Source organism: Labrus bergylta, chromosome 11, assembly GCF_963930695.1.
Source record: "Labrus bergylta chromosome 11, fLabBer1.1, whole genome shotgun sequence".
NCBI classification, from domain to species: Eukaryota; Metazoa; Chordata; class Actinopteri; order Labriformes; family Labridae; genus Labrus; species Labrus bergylta.
The window spans coordinates 21,982,992-21,998,414 of record NC_089205.1 but is presented as its reverse complement, the minus strand read 5'-3'; the positions used below and the strand labels follow the sequence as shown (position 1 = coordinate 21,998,414).

General features: G+C 39.8%; 1 protein-coding gene across 3 annotated transcripts; it reads left to right on the top strand.

The window, feature by feature from the left end:
• Positions 1 to 2,390: 2,390 nt before the first annotated feature.
• On the top strand, positions 2,391 to 15,181 carry nek8 (NIMA-related kinase 8). 3 transcript variants are annotated; one of them, XM_020651050.3, is made up of 16 exons: positions 2,391 to 2,475; positions 3,735 to 3,940; positions 4,669 to 4,901; positions 5,022 to 5,153; positions 5,542 to 5,750; positions 5,834 to 5,913; positions 6,015 to 6,199; positions 6,716 to 6,863; positions 7,338 to 7,414; positions 7,806 to 7,923; positions 8,086 to 8,236; positions 9,153 to 9,316; positions 10,322 to 10,474; positions 12,213 to 12,371; positions 12,653 to 12,716; positions 13,598 to 15,181. In XM_020651050.3, the coding sequence occupies exons 1-15, from the start codon at positions 2,429 to 2,431 to the stop codon at positions 12,676 to 12,678; spliced, it is 2,088 nt and encodes a 695-aa protein (XP_020506706.1). In that variant the 5' UTR covers positions 2,391 to 2,428; the 3' UTR covers positions 12,679 to 12,716; positions 13,598 to 15,181. The 3 variants fall into 3 exon arrangements, with proteins under 3 accessions (XP_020506706.1, XP_020506707.1, XP_020506705.1); XM_020651051.3 differs by lacking the exon at positions 12,653 to 12,716 and having other exon boundaries at positions 3,740 to 3,940; XM_020651049.3 differs by lacking the exon at positions 12,653 to 12,716.
• The last annotated feature ends 242 nt before the right edge of the window (positions 15,182 to 15,423 follow it).

Here is a 15,423-nt window from a genome sequence, read left to right as displayed (position 1 = left end):
TTTTCAGCTCCTTGGTTCTTCCAGTTCTTTATCAAACCACCAGGGGGCAGCCCTCTCCAATAATCAGCCACTCTGAGTGTATGCTGTGAGGATGTGAAGTTTTCCTGTTTTTAATAAAGCTGCAATTTAAATTTAAAGCAATAGCTCTGAATCATAGTACTGACTGAATTTGATTACACATATGTTTTAGAGCATGCATATTTCAGGAAGATTAGTATTTTAATTATGAATGAATTTGGTCCCTACTTGTTGTTTATGTATGAAAACTAAGTCATGAAACTTGAGCCTTGTGATTAACTTGTATCCTTTGAGTTCAGGGCTTTTTTTTTAGCAACAAAACACCCTGCAGTTATAGAGGAAATGTAACCTCATACCAGCCCTTGTGTTTTCTTGATGCCTCACACTTCATTTGGTGGTACTTAGAGCAAAGCCAGGCTTATTTTATCCAATGGTTTTGTTTTACATAGAAACCTATCATTAGTTACAGATTTCCAATGAGATCACTAAGGAGTTCTGATCTGAGATGCAAATAAGCTATACAAAAAGTTTGTTTTTATGCACCCAGTTCACAGCAAAGACCAGAGAAAGACTCCAGATATCATGTGATACTGAATCTTCCTGTGCCTGGCTCAGCACTAAGCCATTATTGATCTCTGGGTGGTTTTTCTTCTCCCTAAGGGCCGGATGAGTAACAGCTTCTGGAGACTGTGCAAGGAGGCAATAGAGAGAAGATGTAGGGGTTAATTGATTTCCAGCAAGTGCATCATAAATATCCAAACACAGGTCAGCATCAGTCAGGTGGAGATTTGGTTTCACACTCAGACAGTAAAATTGCACTTTTTTTCAGGATCAAGCACAGAGCAATTAAAATTTTCTGGTTTTAACTTTTAAAAGCTCCACTTGGATACACGTTGAGTTTCAGATGGGATTACTGTGTAATATGTTTATATCTCTATTTGTCTGAGTTGTAAATGTTGACTGTAACATTTTTTGGAGAATGATCACACCTGGAACATAGCAGGAGGCCTTTTTCACAACAGACATTTTGATCCATAAAAGTAAAGATTCAGCCCTCATTAGTTTTATTATTTACACCTGTGCTCTTCCTTCTGTAAAATGTTGTAATGTCTTGTCTCTGTTCAAGTTGAGAAAAAGAGGTGAAAGCATGAGTCCTATGAAATAACTGCACCCACAACTTCCCTTTCACATCTTGAGAAATCTCCAGATTAATGGCTCCTTGGGCACAGGTTCATCTGGGGTTTAGCATCAGTTTCACTGTCTTATCACCGTGCATTCCTGCACACTGACAGTAGGGTTTAAGAAAAATCTTCTGCTGACAGAAGACAGCCCAAATATGTCACTAAGCTGGTCTGAGGAGTGGCATAATACTGCAAGGCTCCTTTAGGTATTTCTTTGTTGAGACATTATACCCCTGAGAAAAAGCAAACTATTGTTTGTGAAACCAACAACTCACCTGTCCCTTCCTCCAAATGTCATTTAAAAAATGCAAATTGTAGAGAAAGGGTCCAATTACTGTTTGCAGTGATGTATCATTATTTCACATTGATGATGATAGTGGAGGTATACTTCAGCACATCACAGCAGTGGCTTTGTTGCAGCACAAAGCATTTATTATCCCGCTCATGGCAAAGAGGGGAAACAGTGCTCATATGCAGCCTCCTTCCTGCTAATCTTAGACGAAGAAGGGGATGGCGCTGTATAATCATCAGGCGTCTGGATGAGGTCTAAAGTATTTGGAGTGCCTGCTCAAGATGCTGCACTAATAACACATGTTTCACTGTCTCCATTTACATTTTTACCAAATCCATTTTATTTCCTGGCAGACAACAACATGTTGCTTGTTGCAGTAGTACTAAAATCAATTACAATGATAAGGAAAAGTTGCTATTTTGTTTGTAAAAGTTAGGTTTTAGAAAGGAGATAATATGGGTTTGGGTGTGACTTCAAACAACATTGCTGTTTGTAAAAAAAAGAATGTATCAAAATAAGTTCAAGTTACTCTTCACTATTACGTATTCTGTTGATAAAATAACTATTTATACCCAACTCAAATCTGAATTAAGAGATATACAAAGAAAGCCAACAAGACAGAGCAATAGCCTAACTGATAATACAGAAAATACCATATTCATTAAACCAGAATGAGGAACAGGTGGAGACAGGAAGGAGAAAGAAATACATAATTTAAAAGCAGGATATTTTTACTCTCTACTCTCTAGCAGAGTCTCTGCTCTCTTACTGAAAACATTACCAAACGTAGAGTCACCACAAACAGTACACAATTCACTTTTGTGAGTCTGCCATAAAAGCAGGAGGTTTTACCCCTCGTCCTATTTGTCCCTCATTGCTTCCTGTAGGACTGGGTCGGGTTGCCTGGAGACCACGGAAACGTTTGGGAGCAGCAGCGATGGAGAAGTATGAGAAAATCAAAGTTGTCGGAAGAGGAGCTTTCGGGTAAACTCGGATTTCAGTGAAACTTTGTTCGCGTTTAGTGTCACGAATGTCTGTAAATGATAAAATACGCCGTTTTGATGCAGTATAGGCTACTGTAAAAGCAAGAAGTCAGTCAGACCTTCTTTTCTTTCACCAAAATGTAACGGGTTCAGTGCCAGCGAGCGCCGCCCCAAAAGGAGGACATGTCCAGAACCATTTTGAACATTAAAAAAAAAAAGTTTGTCAAAAAAAACATATGGAGACTAAATGTGTTCAGCCTTAATGTGAAACCAAAACAATTGTATTTCTAAACAAACTTGAGTGAGTTATTGTCAGTTAACAGCTGCAGTGTGTATCCAGATGTTTGTGTGGTTTTCTGCATGTCTGCCATAGAAGTTATCTGAGTGTTTGAGCTCACGTTACATTTGGTAACTTGTAACTATGCTTTTACTTCTGTGATAAAAAGTTGATAGACGGAGTTGAAGTTCCTCGAAAGTATCTGCAGTGTGCCATAAGATATACTTTCCTACTCGAAATGAGTTTATCCTAAACATTGACAGACCAACACAACTTTAAAACTTTAAAAGACGATTTAAACTTAAATATCCAGTAGAGTGGAAGTCATTAATAGGCTACTGTACAACAGTAGACAGAAGTATTCCCTTTATTTAAAACTATTTGGTAACCTTTCAGAGGGTCATTTATTAATTCAATTAAGTTAGGAGAACGAGTTACATTGAGTCAGTGAATGTCACTCTAAAACACTCATTTGGTACTTTTACATGCAGACAATGATTTAAACGTTTTAGGTTTTTTTTTGACCTTTTCATCTTGATTTGTAGTAAGTGTGTAGTGGATGGTTTTGAAAATCATTGTCTGGCTTGAGTAAAGGAGATAAACACATCCTTCCTCTTACATTATATATGAAAACTCCGTATTTGTAGGTCCTTTCAAATGATTTCCCATTTTCACAGTGTAGTGCAAAACCAGCTGTGCATGTGTATCTTCTCAAAAGCCACACAATAATATCTGAGAATTAGAATATAAAATGAAACCATTGAACCCCTGATTAACTGTCCTCCTAATGAACTTTCCCCCCCTCAGATTTTCAACATAGACTCAGACAGCTTTATTTATCCCAGAGGGCAATTCGGTTCCTAAACTTGTTCTAGTGCTCAGTAACACTGGCAAACAAGATGTAAACCACCAAAGATCATCCCGCTATTAGTTTGAGGAACAGAATCTACATCTGTTTTTTCTTCAATTTCTTCCCCTGTTAGGATAGTCCACCTGTGCCGCAGGCGCAGTGACGGGGCCTTTGTCATCCTTAAGGAGATCCCAGTGGAGCAGATGTCACGAGACGAACGTCTTTCAGCTCAGAACGAGTGTCAGGTCCTGAAACTACTCAACCATCCAAATATCATAGAATACTATGAGAACTTCCTGGAAGACAAGGCGCTCATGATAGCTATGGAGTATGCACCAGGTAAGCTCACAGTAATATCTTATTACATGACCCCCTTTTGTTCATCGTCCAACGATCCACTCTTCCTATTGTCTCGTGCCGTAGGGCTCCATACCTTCTCTTGTTCCCATGCCAAGCCTGGAAAGAATGTTTAATATCACACTGTTGGGGGGAATTTTTTGAGAGGGGCATAGTGACCTGATAACTTTTCTGTCAGTGTTATTTTTTACTTTAATGTAAAAAAGACAGATTGCTATCAAGCTGTCCAAGACATTGCAGCACACCCCAGAGCCATTGTTCAGCATGACATCTTCTAATGAGGTGTTTTTAACAGTAGCTGTTCCTGTGTTCTGATTAGAGAACAAACTTTAGCTTTTGACCTCCTTAACTCAGGATTGTCTTCAAAGTGACATTTCTCATCTTCTCTGTCTTTTAAATATGGTCCTGTTTCCTGACACAGAACCCCATTGAGGTGAAGGCAGTCATGCATGAAGGGTCCAGAGTTTAGTTTCTGTTTAGTTTCTTTCCTCAAGTTGCCAAGTTGTTCACTTTATTAAGTCAACTTTTTTTCTGTTCTCTTATGGGGCATCGAGAAAGGCACTATTATTGTAGGGGTTACTTGATATCATCATCTCACTGCCTTTCATTCAAGCCAGTAACTTGATCAAAAGTAAAAAATAACTGAATGAACTAAATGAATAGTTATCAACTTGACTCTTTACTTTCTCCTCTGCATTTTCCTCATGCAGGTGGAACATTGGCTGATTACATACAGAAGCGCTGTAACTCTCTGCTGGACGAGGACACCATCCTTCACTTCTTCGTTCAGATCTTACTCGCTCTGTACCACGTCCACAATAAACTCATTTTGCACAGAGACCTTAAAACGCAGAATATTCTTCTCGACAAGCACCAGATGATCGTCAAAATTGGAGATTTCGGCATCTCCAAAATCCTTGTCAGCAAGAGCAAAGCTTACACAGTGAGTTAAATTTAGCTTTGGTGCAGAGCTTTAATGCCTTCAGTAACAAACAGGTCCTGATATGTTGTATTCTCAGATACTAACACACTATCAACGCTTCACTTTTATTTCACTGTGCAGGTGGTCGGGACTCCGTGCTACATCTCCCCAGAGCTGTGTGAGGGAAAGCCGTACAACCAGAAGAGTGACATCTGGGCTCTGGGCTGCGTGCTGTATGAGCTTGCAAGCCTGAAGAGGGCCTTCGAGGCTGCTGTACATAAAACATTGTCTTAACTAATATCCCTGACTAACTTGAATGGAGTGATTGGAGTTTGCAGTAAACCATCCTAACAATCATCAGAGGCACAGTATGAACAGCATGGAAGATAGATTCTTGTAATTTGTCAGAATACTTCATATAAAGACTCCAGGTTTAAATGTTTTTTAACTCCAAAGCAGAAAGCTTGGGCCTTAGATTTAAAGAAGGATTAATAATTCACTAAACTACACACACTTCTCCATTTGCTCTATCTAGTCTGTGTGAAATTGTGCATGTGAAAATCTTAATATCTTTGGTGCTAAAATTGTGAAACAATTATTTGAGTTTTAAAATGAAGAATGAAATTCGACCCTGTCACTTCTTTTTTTACTTTGCTTTCAGAATCTGCCAGCCCTCGTTCTGAAGATCATGAGCGGAACATTTGCTCCAATTTCAGACCGGTACAGCCCTGAACTGCGACAGCTCATCCTCAATATGCTCAACCTGGATCCCTCCAAACGGCCTCAACTCAATGAAATAATGGCTCATCCTATATGCATCAGACCTCTGCTAAATCTTTACACGGATATTGGCAATGTTAAAATGCGCAGGTACTTTTTGAATGCATGACTTGTGACGGACACATGATTGGAGTTTTATGTCATGAAAAAGTCCCCTACTCTGCTTTTGTCAGGATTGAGAAACCACTGTCTACTGTGCACACTGGTCATCAAGGTAGACCAGGAGGGAGAGTTCCTGGCAGCAGGTCCAGAGGTCAGTCACATACTAGATTTATTTGACCCAGAAGTAGCTGCATCAGGTCGATTATAGTACTTTAACTACAAATGTAATCGTTATTTGTTGTGACGAAACAGATGGATCAGTCGGTTTAGGATCAGGGAAGGTGCATTCCCTCCCGCTGTCATCTGTGTATACGTGGGGAAGTGGAATCTCAGCGCCTCTCCGGCTGCCGATGCTCAACACCGAGGTGCTTCAAGTGTCTCTTGGCCGCACTCAGAGGATGGGGGTGACCAAGTCAGGCCGTCTGATCACATGGGAGGTCTGTGTCACTGTAAACAATTACATTTACATTTTCATATTTCTTGACATTTCATAAAGATAATACTCAAAGGAATTGTCTGTAGAGGAAAAATCCTCCTTTTAACTCAGAGAACTGTAGTCTAAACCACTCAATGGTCAACTTGTTGCTTTAGGATGGGTTCATTTTTTCAGCTATCAATTACACAAAAGGTCTGATTCTGGTTTTGGTGTTGTATAAGTATTTCGAGATCCATGAATTCTCACCAGCTTGACTTCCCCACAGACTTAACAGATATCTCCATTTGCTGGAACAGAAACTGCACCCATAAAGCTGGCTGAAAATATATGCCGGTAATAATATATAAAATAACTATTGTAAAAATGAGATCGTGTAGATTTATGGTTCCTTTCAGTGTCCCAGAGGGAAGATTTTTCCTTCCAAAAAGTTTATTACTTACATATATCAGGGAGGAGTCACATTCTCACTGTTTCTCCTACTGTGTCACGATTGACCAATAATCATTTATCTTCACAGGCTCCGTCAGTGGGTTCCGGTGAGGCCAGTCTGCCTGGTGTGGTGGAGCAGATGCAGCCTCAGTTCATATCACGTTTCCTGGAGGGTCAGTCTGGAGTCACCATCAAGTCTGTGTCCTGTGGTGATCTCTTCACCACCTGCATGACAGGTCTGTTTGTAAAAAAAAAAAAAAATCACACATCTACATATGTCCAGTGAGCCTGGCGGAGTGCTGTCCTAGAGAAAATCAATGTTTATTCTCTTTTTATCTGCCCACAAAAACTCACTCACAATGGCTGTGAAACACTGAGGCAGCATTTGACTGTACAGAGTCAAAGTGAGGATACAGTGAGCTCTTTACCAGACATGATCAGACGGAGTGGATGTAAAAGAAAGCACTGAAAGCACTTTGAAAGACGTACAAACTGCCGCTCTGTTAGTCCATGTGCTTTGTGAGGCTGTAGTCAGATAACACAGGATTAAAGATACTTCCTCTCAGCCCAGTTTCTCCTCTTTCATCACTTTTTACTTTTGGCATCTCCAATATATGGATTACAAGCAATGTGTTGGTCCACATAAGATTACACCTGCACTCATCAACTAATGGTGTCCTTAATCTCTTCTTCCTCTTTCTAATGTGCAGACAGGGGCATCATCATGACATTTGGAAGTGGGAGCAATGGCTGTCTGGGTCACGGTAACTTCAATGATGTTACTCAGGTACATGCTCACCATACTGTCACTGTTCCACTTTGAAAATACTTGAAACTTGTACTCATTTTGAATTTACACTCAGTCAGTTTTTAATACGATATATAGTATATCCCTGAAATAATACAGTCTTAGTACAGATGGCCTACTGATGTTTCAAAGGTTTAATTCACCTATTTTTGATCAGGATGGTTAAAAATTAGAAACACATCTCACTTTTAAAGTTTTAAAGAGGTAGACAGGTGTAGGTAGAATATAAAGTAACACAAAAAGCAAAAATAGTCCCTTTCTTGAATCAAAAGAGGGATGTTGTTGTTATATATCAACCTATTTAATACTTGGCTTTCATATAACAATCTTGATGGTGACATTTGTCCATCTCTTTCTGATGATCTCTCAGCCCAAGATAGTCGAGGCGCTCCTGGGCTATGAGCTGGTTCAGGTGTCATGTGGTGCTTCCCACGTCCTTGCTGTGACCAATGAAAGAGAAGTATTTGCCTGGGGAAGAGGAGACAATGGTACCATACACGAGATGATTGTTTACAAACTAACTCAGTCTATCTTAGTATTTATCTTTTCATGTTTGTTTGTGAATGAATGATTTACGAGAGCAGCATCTCAGCACACAGCGTGATTTACACAAATTGTACCTGTTGCTGTTTCCTGTTTCTGTCTGGAAGGGCGCCTCGGGCTCGGCAACCAAGACACACATAACTCACCTCAGCAGGTGTGTTTACCTGTGGAATTTGAGGCCCAGAGGGTGGTGTGTGGAGTTGACTGCTCCATGATTATCAGCACCCAGAACAGGATTGTGGCATGTGGAAGCAACAGGTACTTTAGGCTTAATTTCCAAACGAGAACTATGGCCATTAGTCTTAATTATCAGCTTTGAAGACTTTCATTTCAGTTTGAGTCAATTGTACCTTTCCACAAAGATTTAGTTTGATTAATTTTCTGAATTAATAGTCTTAAATTAACAACAACTAAAATCACACCAACCATAAGCTAATGTTACTAGTTCCTACTAGGAATAAAAAACAAAGCATGCACATCCCTTAGTAGTTGCTGGATCCAAAACAAAGGAAGAGGAAGAGTTCGTTGGCTCTTAACGTTGCTTGTTGCTAAATAAATCCTTTAATTTGACTAATTCCGTGATGTGCATGGTGTGGTTTAACAAATCATCCTTATATTGGGAAACACATTTTGATATCCGTTTAGAAATTGCATCAAATAAAACAGATAACTCTTCAAATCATCATGTTTTAAAGGAACCAATTAAGAAGTGTGTACTGTGCTAAGAGGTCAACATTAGGGAGGGAGAAAGGTCATGACCTACCTTTTAAAATAACTAATGAATCTTTAAATCTATTGTGAGACATTCTTAAGCTAGTATGAGGAAGCTTAGACGTGAGTATTGTGATTACATTTCTTTTGTTCTAGTGAAACGCTATGATGCACAACCCGTGAGACAGCATTCTCCTAAAATGACAAACACTTCTCTCATTGGTCATCGCTCTCCCTCAGACAGGCCCAGGGCCGGATGTTGAGCTGCGGAAAACATAGTGTTCTTTTTACGTCAGAGTCAAAGCAGCATTGTTCCCCAGCAGTTCAGCAGAGACGGGAGCATGAATATCAGATACTGGTTTTGTGATGAACCCAGATTGTACATTACATCATTGGTTCAAAGAATGAATAATTTGCATATTACTCTGTTTGAAATACCTTGGTTTTGTTGTCCCCCATCCAGGTTCAATAAGCTTGGGCTGGATAAAATAAATTCTGGAGAGGAACCAAATCCCTCAAACCAGGTGGAGGAAGTCCACTCTTACACTCCTGCACAATCAGCCCCACTCAACAGAGAGAAGATTGTTTACATTGACATTGGGACAGCACATTCTGTTGCTGTTACAGGTAAATGATTCTCATTATCAATCATCAAGCTCTTGAGTTTCTAGCAACTAGTTTTTCTTGTATTTATCTTTGAGTGGCTATCTTCATGATCACCTACAGGAAGAGAAGATCTCTGCGAGATGGATACGGGTTTTTGATATCCAAATACGCTCCTTATCCAGAATTTAAAAAAAGTTAACTTTTAAGTTATGCAATATGCACTTCATTGACCCTTGGCCTGTGCAGCTCCAGTCATACTCCTCTGCCCCTCCTTCTGCGTTCATTGAGGCTCTGGCTTCATTTCAGTGTAACCGCTGCAACGTACATCAAAATAAACCTAAGAGATATATATCCTCCATTAAAAAACGATTGTTTCATTTCATTCACATTAAGGAAGTTAGTCCCAAGTTCGTCTCTGTACTCGCAGGCAGCAGGGGGTCACACCAGCATGTAGCCGTCTCTCACTGTCTCGTATCGGGGGAGGATTCATAAATAGTTCATCACTGAAGGCCTTGTGTCTGACAGGCAGATTTCTTTAAAACCTTGCAAACTTCACTGTGTTTCAACTGTGTTCATTTCTTCCACTTAAAAAAAAAAGCCGTAGTTCAGTTTAAACCTTGTCTTTATCACTCAGGGAAACAAATGGTTACTGGATGTAACTCCAGTTCTATGAGCATGTGCATAACTATTGAGGAGGAAGGAGGCAAAGCTTAAAAAAACACATTTTCATTTTTTGGTTGAGATCCAGATAATGATGTCTCTGCACACCCGTAGTCACTGTTTCATTTAGCACTAGCCAAACCAGTTCTTTAGTTTCTTGCAGTTCCAGGTTGCTTGGAGAACTCATGCTCACAGGTTGAACTTCTTTAGGATAGCTAAAGTGAAATAAAACATTGGAAAACACAGGTTAAATCACCTCTGGCATAAACGTGGATAAATAATAAACAAATCATTTATAAATCAAAGTCTTAAGTCTAATTGTAATGTTTCAAAATCAGACCCTTTAACCACATTTTCCTCTTTCAGAACAGGGTCAGTGTTTCACCTTTGGGAGCAACCAGCATGGCCAGATGGGCTGTAGTTCCCGTCGCAGCAGCCGTGTGCCCTACCTGGTGCCCGGATTGCAGAGCATCACCATGGCTGCCTGTGGAGATGCTTTCACGTTAGCTATTGGATCTGGTGAGTTGGACTGTTTGTTAAAGTCACCTTCTCGGACAGGGGCAAAAAACAAACATGAGAGCCAGGACAAGTGCACATACACAGCCAAAGTCTGACCTAAAAGTGGTTGGCATGAAGCATGGGGGGGGGCAAGGAGTAACATAGACAGGGTTGTAAACATATTTTAGACAAAAGGAGCTAGCATGGCACTGGACTATAAACAGCAGTCCATTCGTTTGTCATGCAGCATTCGATTTAATTTCTTCGCTATCAACACTGACTACAGTCATATAGCTGCTTGTTTTTTGCTCATTGTGCTTCTTGGGCTTGATATTATGAAACAAAAAGAAGATAAGCAAACTTTGTTTCCTGAAATGGAAAATATAACCCCTTTCCTTAGAATCATTTAGCATCAGGGAGCCTTGAAATTTCACAGCTCAGGCAGAAAGAATGTTGCACTGAGAGAAAGAGTCGGATAACTTTAGACCAGAAACAAATGTATGTCTCTGCTTCAAATAGAAATGTATTGGAAGCTAAATCTGGTCCAACCAGAGTGTGTGATATGTCACATGTGTGTCTGTAGCATAGGTGTGCTAACCCTATAAAGGTGTGGAGATTTCAATGCTTTGACATGCAAGGACTGATTCAAACTCTTCTGCTTGGTATTAAGTACACACACATTTAAAAGACACAGATGATGCACATGTTTTGGTTTAGCATTGAAAAAGTTTCTGTTCTTCGTTTGACTTCAGATAGTTCTCGTACACGAAGGAGGCATTTTTCAAAAAGTTCTGAATCTTTTATTTCACTCATTATTCTTTTACTTCAATGAAAGCTGTCTGGAGCTTTGTAAAATCTGGGGTTGCACAAGAAAACACAGCAGGGTTCACAACATTTCTCAGACGTCTGTGGTTTAGCGGCTTTGGAAAGTAAAGATGAAGATTCTGGGACGCTCATGAATTCTTATGAGAGCCACTCAAATTCAAACAGTGCCGACAAGCAGCTATGTGACCCCAAAACAGCAGAGTAGGTTTACTTTACCAGACAGTGAAGCTTCAAAAACAAAGTAAATATTCACTTTTAAGGATCTTTAAAGCAAATTTCAATGCAGTCATACTTAAATAAATCAAGAATGTAAAACTCATTGCCAGGTCTTCTAGGTTAACTGCTCCTGGTGTATTGAAAAGCAGATATTTAGGGAAAGTGAACGTATAACCTTACATCAAACTTCTGCTTGCAATGTTCATCGGTTGAAGTGTATATTCTGCTTTTTTGTTTAACAAAGAAATGTGTTGTTACTGTTCCAAAGCTTTTTAAATATTTGATGTCACATCAAACGTTCTGCACATTGACAGTGTCATTAGGCTCTACATATAAGCTAAGAGGACATGACAACCATCTCATATTTTGAGTTTCAGCAACAAAACGCAGATTCTTCGTTTCCAGCCTGGCAACCATTTAAAAGTTAGTGTGGAGCCTGTTAAGTGTGTGTTTTGTTCTTGAAGCTGAGGGTTAAATGGTAAAATGTCACACTGTGCGAGGGATTGGCTCCCCGGGGAGAAAGCCAGCAGCGGCAGTAATGCCTGCAGGTTCTCTTTGTTGAGGGAAGTCTTTGTTCAGCTTTGACTCCCTTCAGATTGAGCCATTTTTCTCCCACTGCAGGAAAGTCAGAGCTGTCAGTGAAAGATTTGTGTGGATTAATCCATCCTGAGGTTTGAGCCGTGGATTTGTAGAAATAATGACTGTCTTCTCTGCACAGACGGGGAGGTGTACACCTGGGGAAAGGGGGCCCGCGGACGTCTTGGACGAAAAGAGGAGGACTCTGGGATCCCAAAGACGGTGCAGCTCGATGAGAGTCACCCGTTCACGGCGACATCGGTGGCTTGTTGTCATGGCAACACTCTGCTTGCAGTGAAACGTAATACTTTGCTCATTACCCTTTTGGTAAAAAACAGTGTGAGATGTTGGGATGTGGTGAATGAGAGAAGGTTTATCCCCGGATGACAAACAGGCCAAACTTCAGACAAGTGTCTCCTGATAACATGGACAGGGCAGCATGTCTGTCTATGCAATATTATGAAAGGACTCATTTGTTAGTTTCATACTTTACTTTCATACTCCTCACTTCAGAAAAAAAAATCTACTGCAGGCCAAAAGTGAAATTACGCCCATCTTTTAACGTAGGCTGTTGTTTTTCAGCTATGTGTTCCTCTCTCTGCCGATAGTGACCATCTCACCTGATGAAAACTAAAGAAGAGTGAAGGTGGGATTAAAGTGTCCCTCTACACTCTAAAATGAAAATAGCTGCAGATTTGGAGAAGATTAAACTGCATCACAATTTATTAAATAACAGAAATGTGGTAATCCTCGTCGCAGCCTGAAGTGCTGCTGTTCAAAGTCTCTGGACTTGCACCAGGGGACAAGGACATGACTTCATAGAGTATTACTTATGTTAATGTACAGTTTGTTTTTATTCAAGAATGTAGAATCAAAAACTGTTTTTTACATCTAAGCATCCATCCATCTGTTTTCTTCTGCTTATCTGAGGTTGGGTTGCGTTGGCAGCAGACAAAGTAAGTCAACCCAGACTTCCCTCTCCCCAAGCAATGTTGTCCAGCTCCTCCTGGGAGATTCCGAGGCGTTTCCCTGGCCAGATGGGATATATAATCCCTTCAGCGAACTCTTGGTCTACCCCGGGGTCTCCTCCCAGTTGGGTGTCCCCGGAAAACCTCCATAGAGAGGCGTCCAGGAGGCATGCTAGGGGCCCAGTTTTGTACCGCTGAAAGAGCATCACAAGCCTGTGTGGATATTTAATTAAGCATCAGGCTCTATTGGCCTTGTTACTGGAAAATTGATTTATTGGTCCCACCAAGAGAGAAGTCATGTAAAGACACATTCAATTAACTGAGACTATAATCCACAGATACATCCCCATAACTGTTTTGTCAAATAAAATAGAAAAGGAAATAGTGAGACAAATCCCATTAGATATTTATATATATATATTCCTTATTATATACATCAATGGTCCAGAGTGTAGATGCAAACATTAATTACAATGTCGGTCATTTCATTTTCTGTGATCTAATGGATTAATCATTTCAGCTCTTCTGACATTTAGTCCATTTGTCCCTCTTGTTTCAGCTTTGTTTGAGGAGCCTGTCCCGAGATGATTTGACCCTGAAAAAAAAAAAACCCTCTTTGTGTACGTCATGAAGTCCGGCGGTGGCTTGAGGTGAAGGACAGCTTCCTCTGAATAACTCCTGCCGGGGGCCCATCTGTGTTGCAGTTGAAAGATTCCCCTTCACACTGCAGCTGTGGCCTCACATGTTCACTCTCTGTTCCTCGCAAATGATTTCTCTTCAGGAATCAACGTTTGTTTTCACTCATTGGATATGATTTCATGAAAAAGGTGTATTGCAGCAGGTGTATTTCCCAACAGGTGAGTTAGAGGAATGTTTACACTTAAGCAGGCTAACAGGAAGTTGTCATTAGGCAGCTTTCATGTGGGCAGCTATTGTCCCCCCTCACGTGCAGACTTAGCATGATAAAGGCCAGAAAACGTCAAACAGGTTGGAGCTGTGCTAAGCCACTGATGAATGAGATGATACAATGCAAAGAAAGGAAAACCACTCGACAGTTTAGTAAGTCATCTGTCAAATGAAGCAAACACGTTAATCTTGATCACATCGTCAGTGGTCACATTGTACTTTATTGGATTAGTCCTCCAACATTTGTAACTCAGAAGCCGAGGTCAAAACTAAATGAAGTCTGTTGTTTAGAGCTCAACTGAACACTGTTTAAAAAAAAATAATGGTCCTTTTTTTTGTGTGTCTAAAATCACTCCCACAATCAGCCACTCACTAATCCCTCCATTTGTTATCCACATGCCGTCGAAGCCTCTGGAAGTCAGCAGTAAATCAAGATTTAGGTCAGATGAGTCATCTTCTGTGACATATATTAAACGTGACACATTGCATTATTGGAGAAAGTATGTGTACATAGGGCGTAGGTTTCTTTTGAGAGGATGAGCATCAAACAGTTTATTCGCTGTGTTGTGATGACTTTACTGCCTTGATAGCATAAATAACAGGATTATCAAAGAAAAGTGTATGTTTCTCGGGGTGGATAAATGTGCGTCCTCTAACGATTGGAGGTCATTTGTCCGCACTACATCCGCCATCCATGCACACTCTTCATTCTCCTTTGATAGTAAGAATCATACAAAGCATCAATGGTGGACAAATAGGTTCACTACAGGTTCATTAGTGTGAGTCATTTCTAACACAACATTTGTATTTGTGGAATATTTAGTGATTTCACTAATTGGAGTGTGTATAATATTTGCTGTATAATATTTGCATAAACTTTATATTTATGTTGTCCTAATGATGAGAAAAGCCTTTTGCTTTTCAAAGTTTGACTTGAGTAAAATTACAACATTGTTATAATCATCTTATTAAAAGTACCAAAAAAACATGTGGCTGAATTGACCAATCAGAAAGCACGTCTTTTATTTACACCTACAAGCATGACTGCATTAATGTGTCACTCAAAGGACTAATTTCAAGAACTTTATAAACTCTCTGTTAGCCTAATCTACAATAATACTTCATAGTGGTGTAATCCTATACATTATATTGTATTCTTTATTTATATGATGCTCTAATCATCAGACACTGCAAAATGACTAATAGTTCAAACTTCCAGATAAATACAGTGAAGTAATGGAGAAGTAGTATTTAAATGATGCATATTCTGTAAGACCTATAAGTATTTCATTTAGCTACGTACTCAAACAGGTGAGTAGGAGTGACGTCTTATATTTCATTGATCATTTATTGTATTGAATGTACTTTTATATGGACATTTTCTAGAATGTTGTCCGTTTTTCTCTATCACCAAAGCTACAAAATAGAAACATGTTTTATTTAGACCTTCAGTAGTAACCTGTCACACGTCCTTTGATA

Bases quoted from the DNA above. Each gene is read 5' to 3' on its own strand.
- nek8 (XM_020651049.3), top strand. From the start codon at position 2,429: ATGGAGAAGTATGAGAAAATCAAAGTTGTCGGAAGAGGAGCTTTCGG. The intron at 3,941-4,668 runs GTAAGCTCACAG...TTCCTCATGCAG, and splicing joins AGCTATGGAGTATGCACCAG to GTGGAACATTGGCTGATTAC. The intron at 5,154-5,541 runs GTACATAAAACA...CTTTGCTTTCAG, and splicing joins AGAGGGCCTTCGAGGCTGCT to AATCTGCCAGCCCTCGTTCT.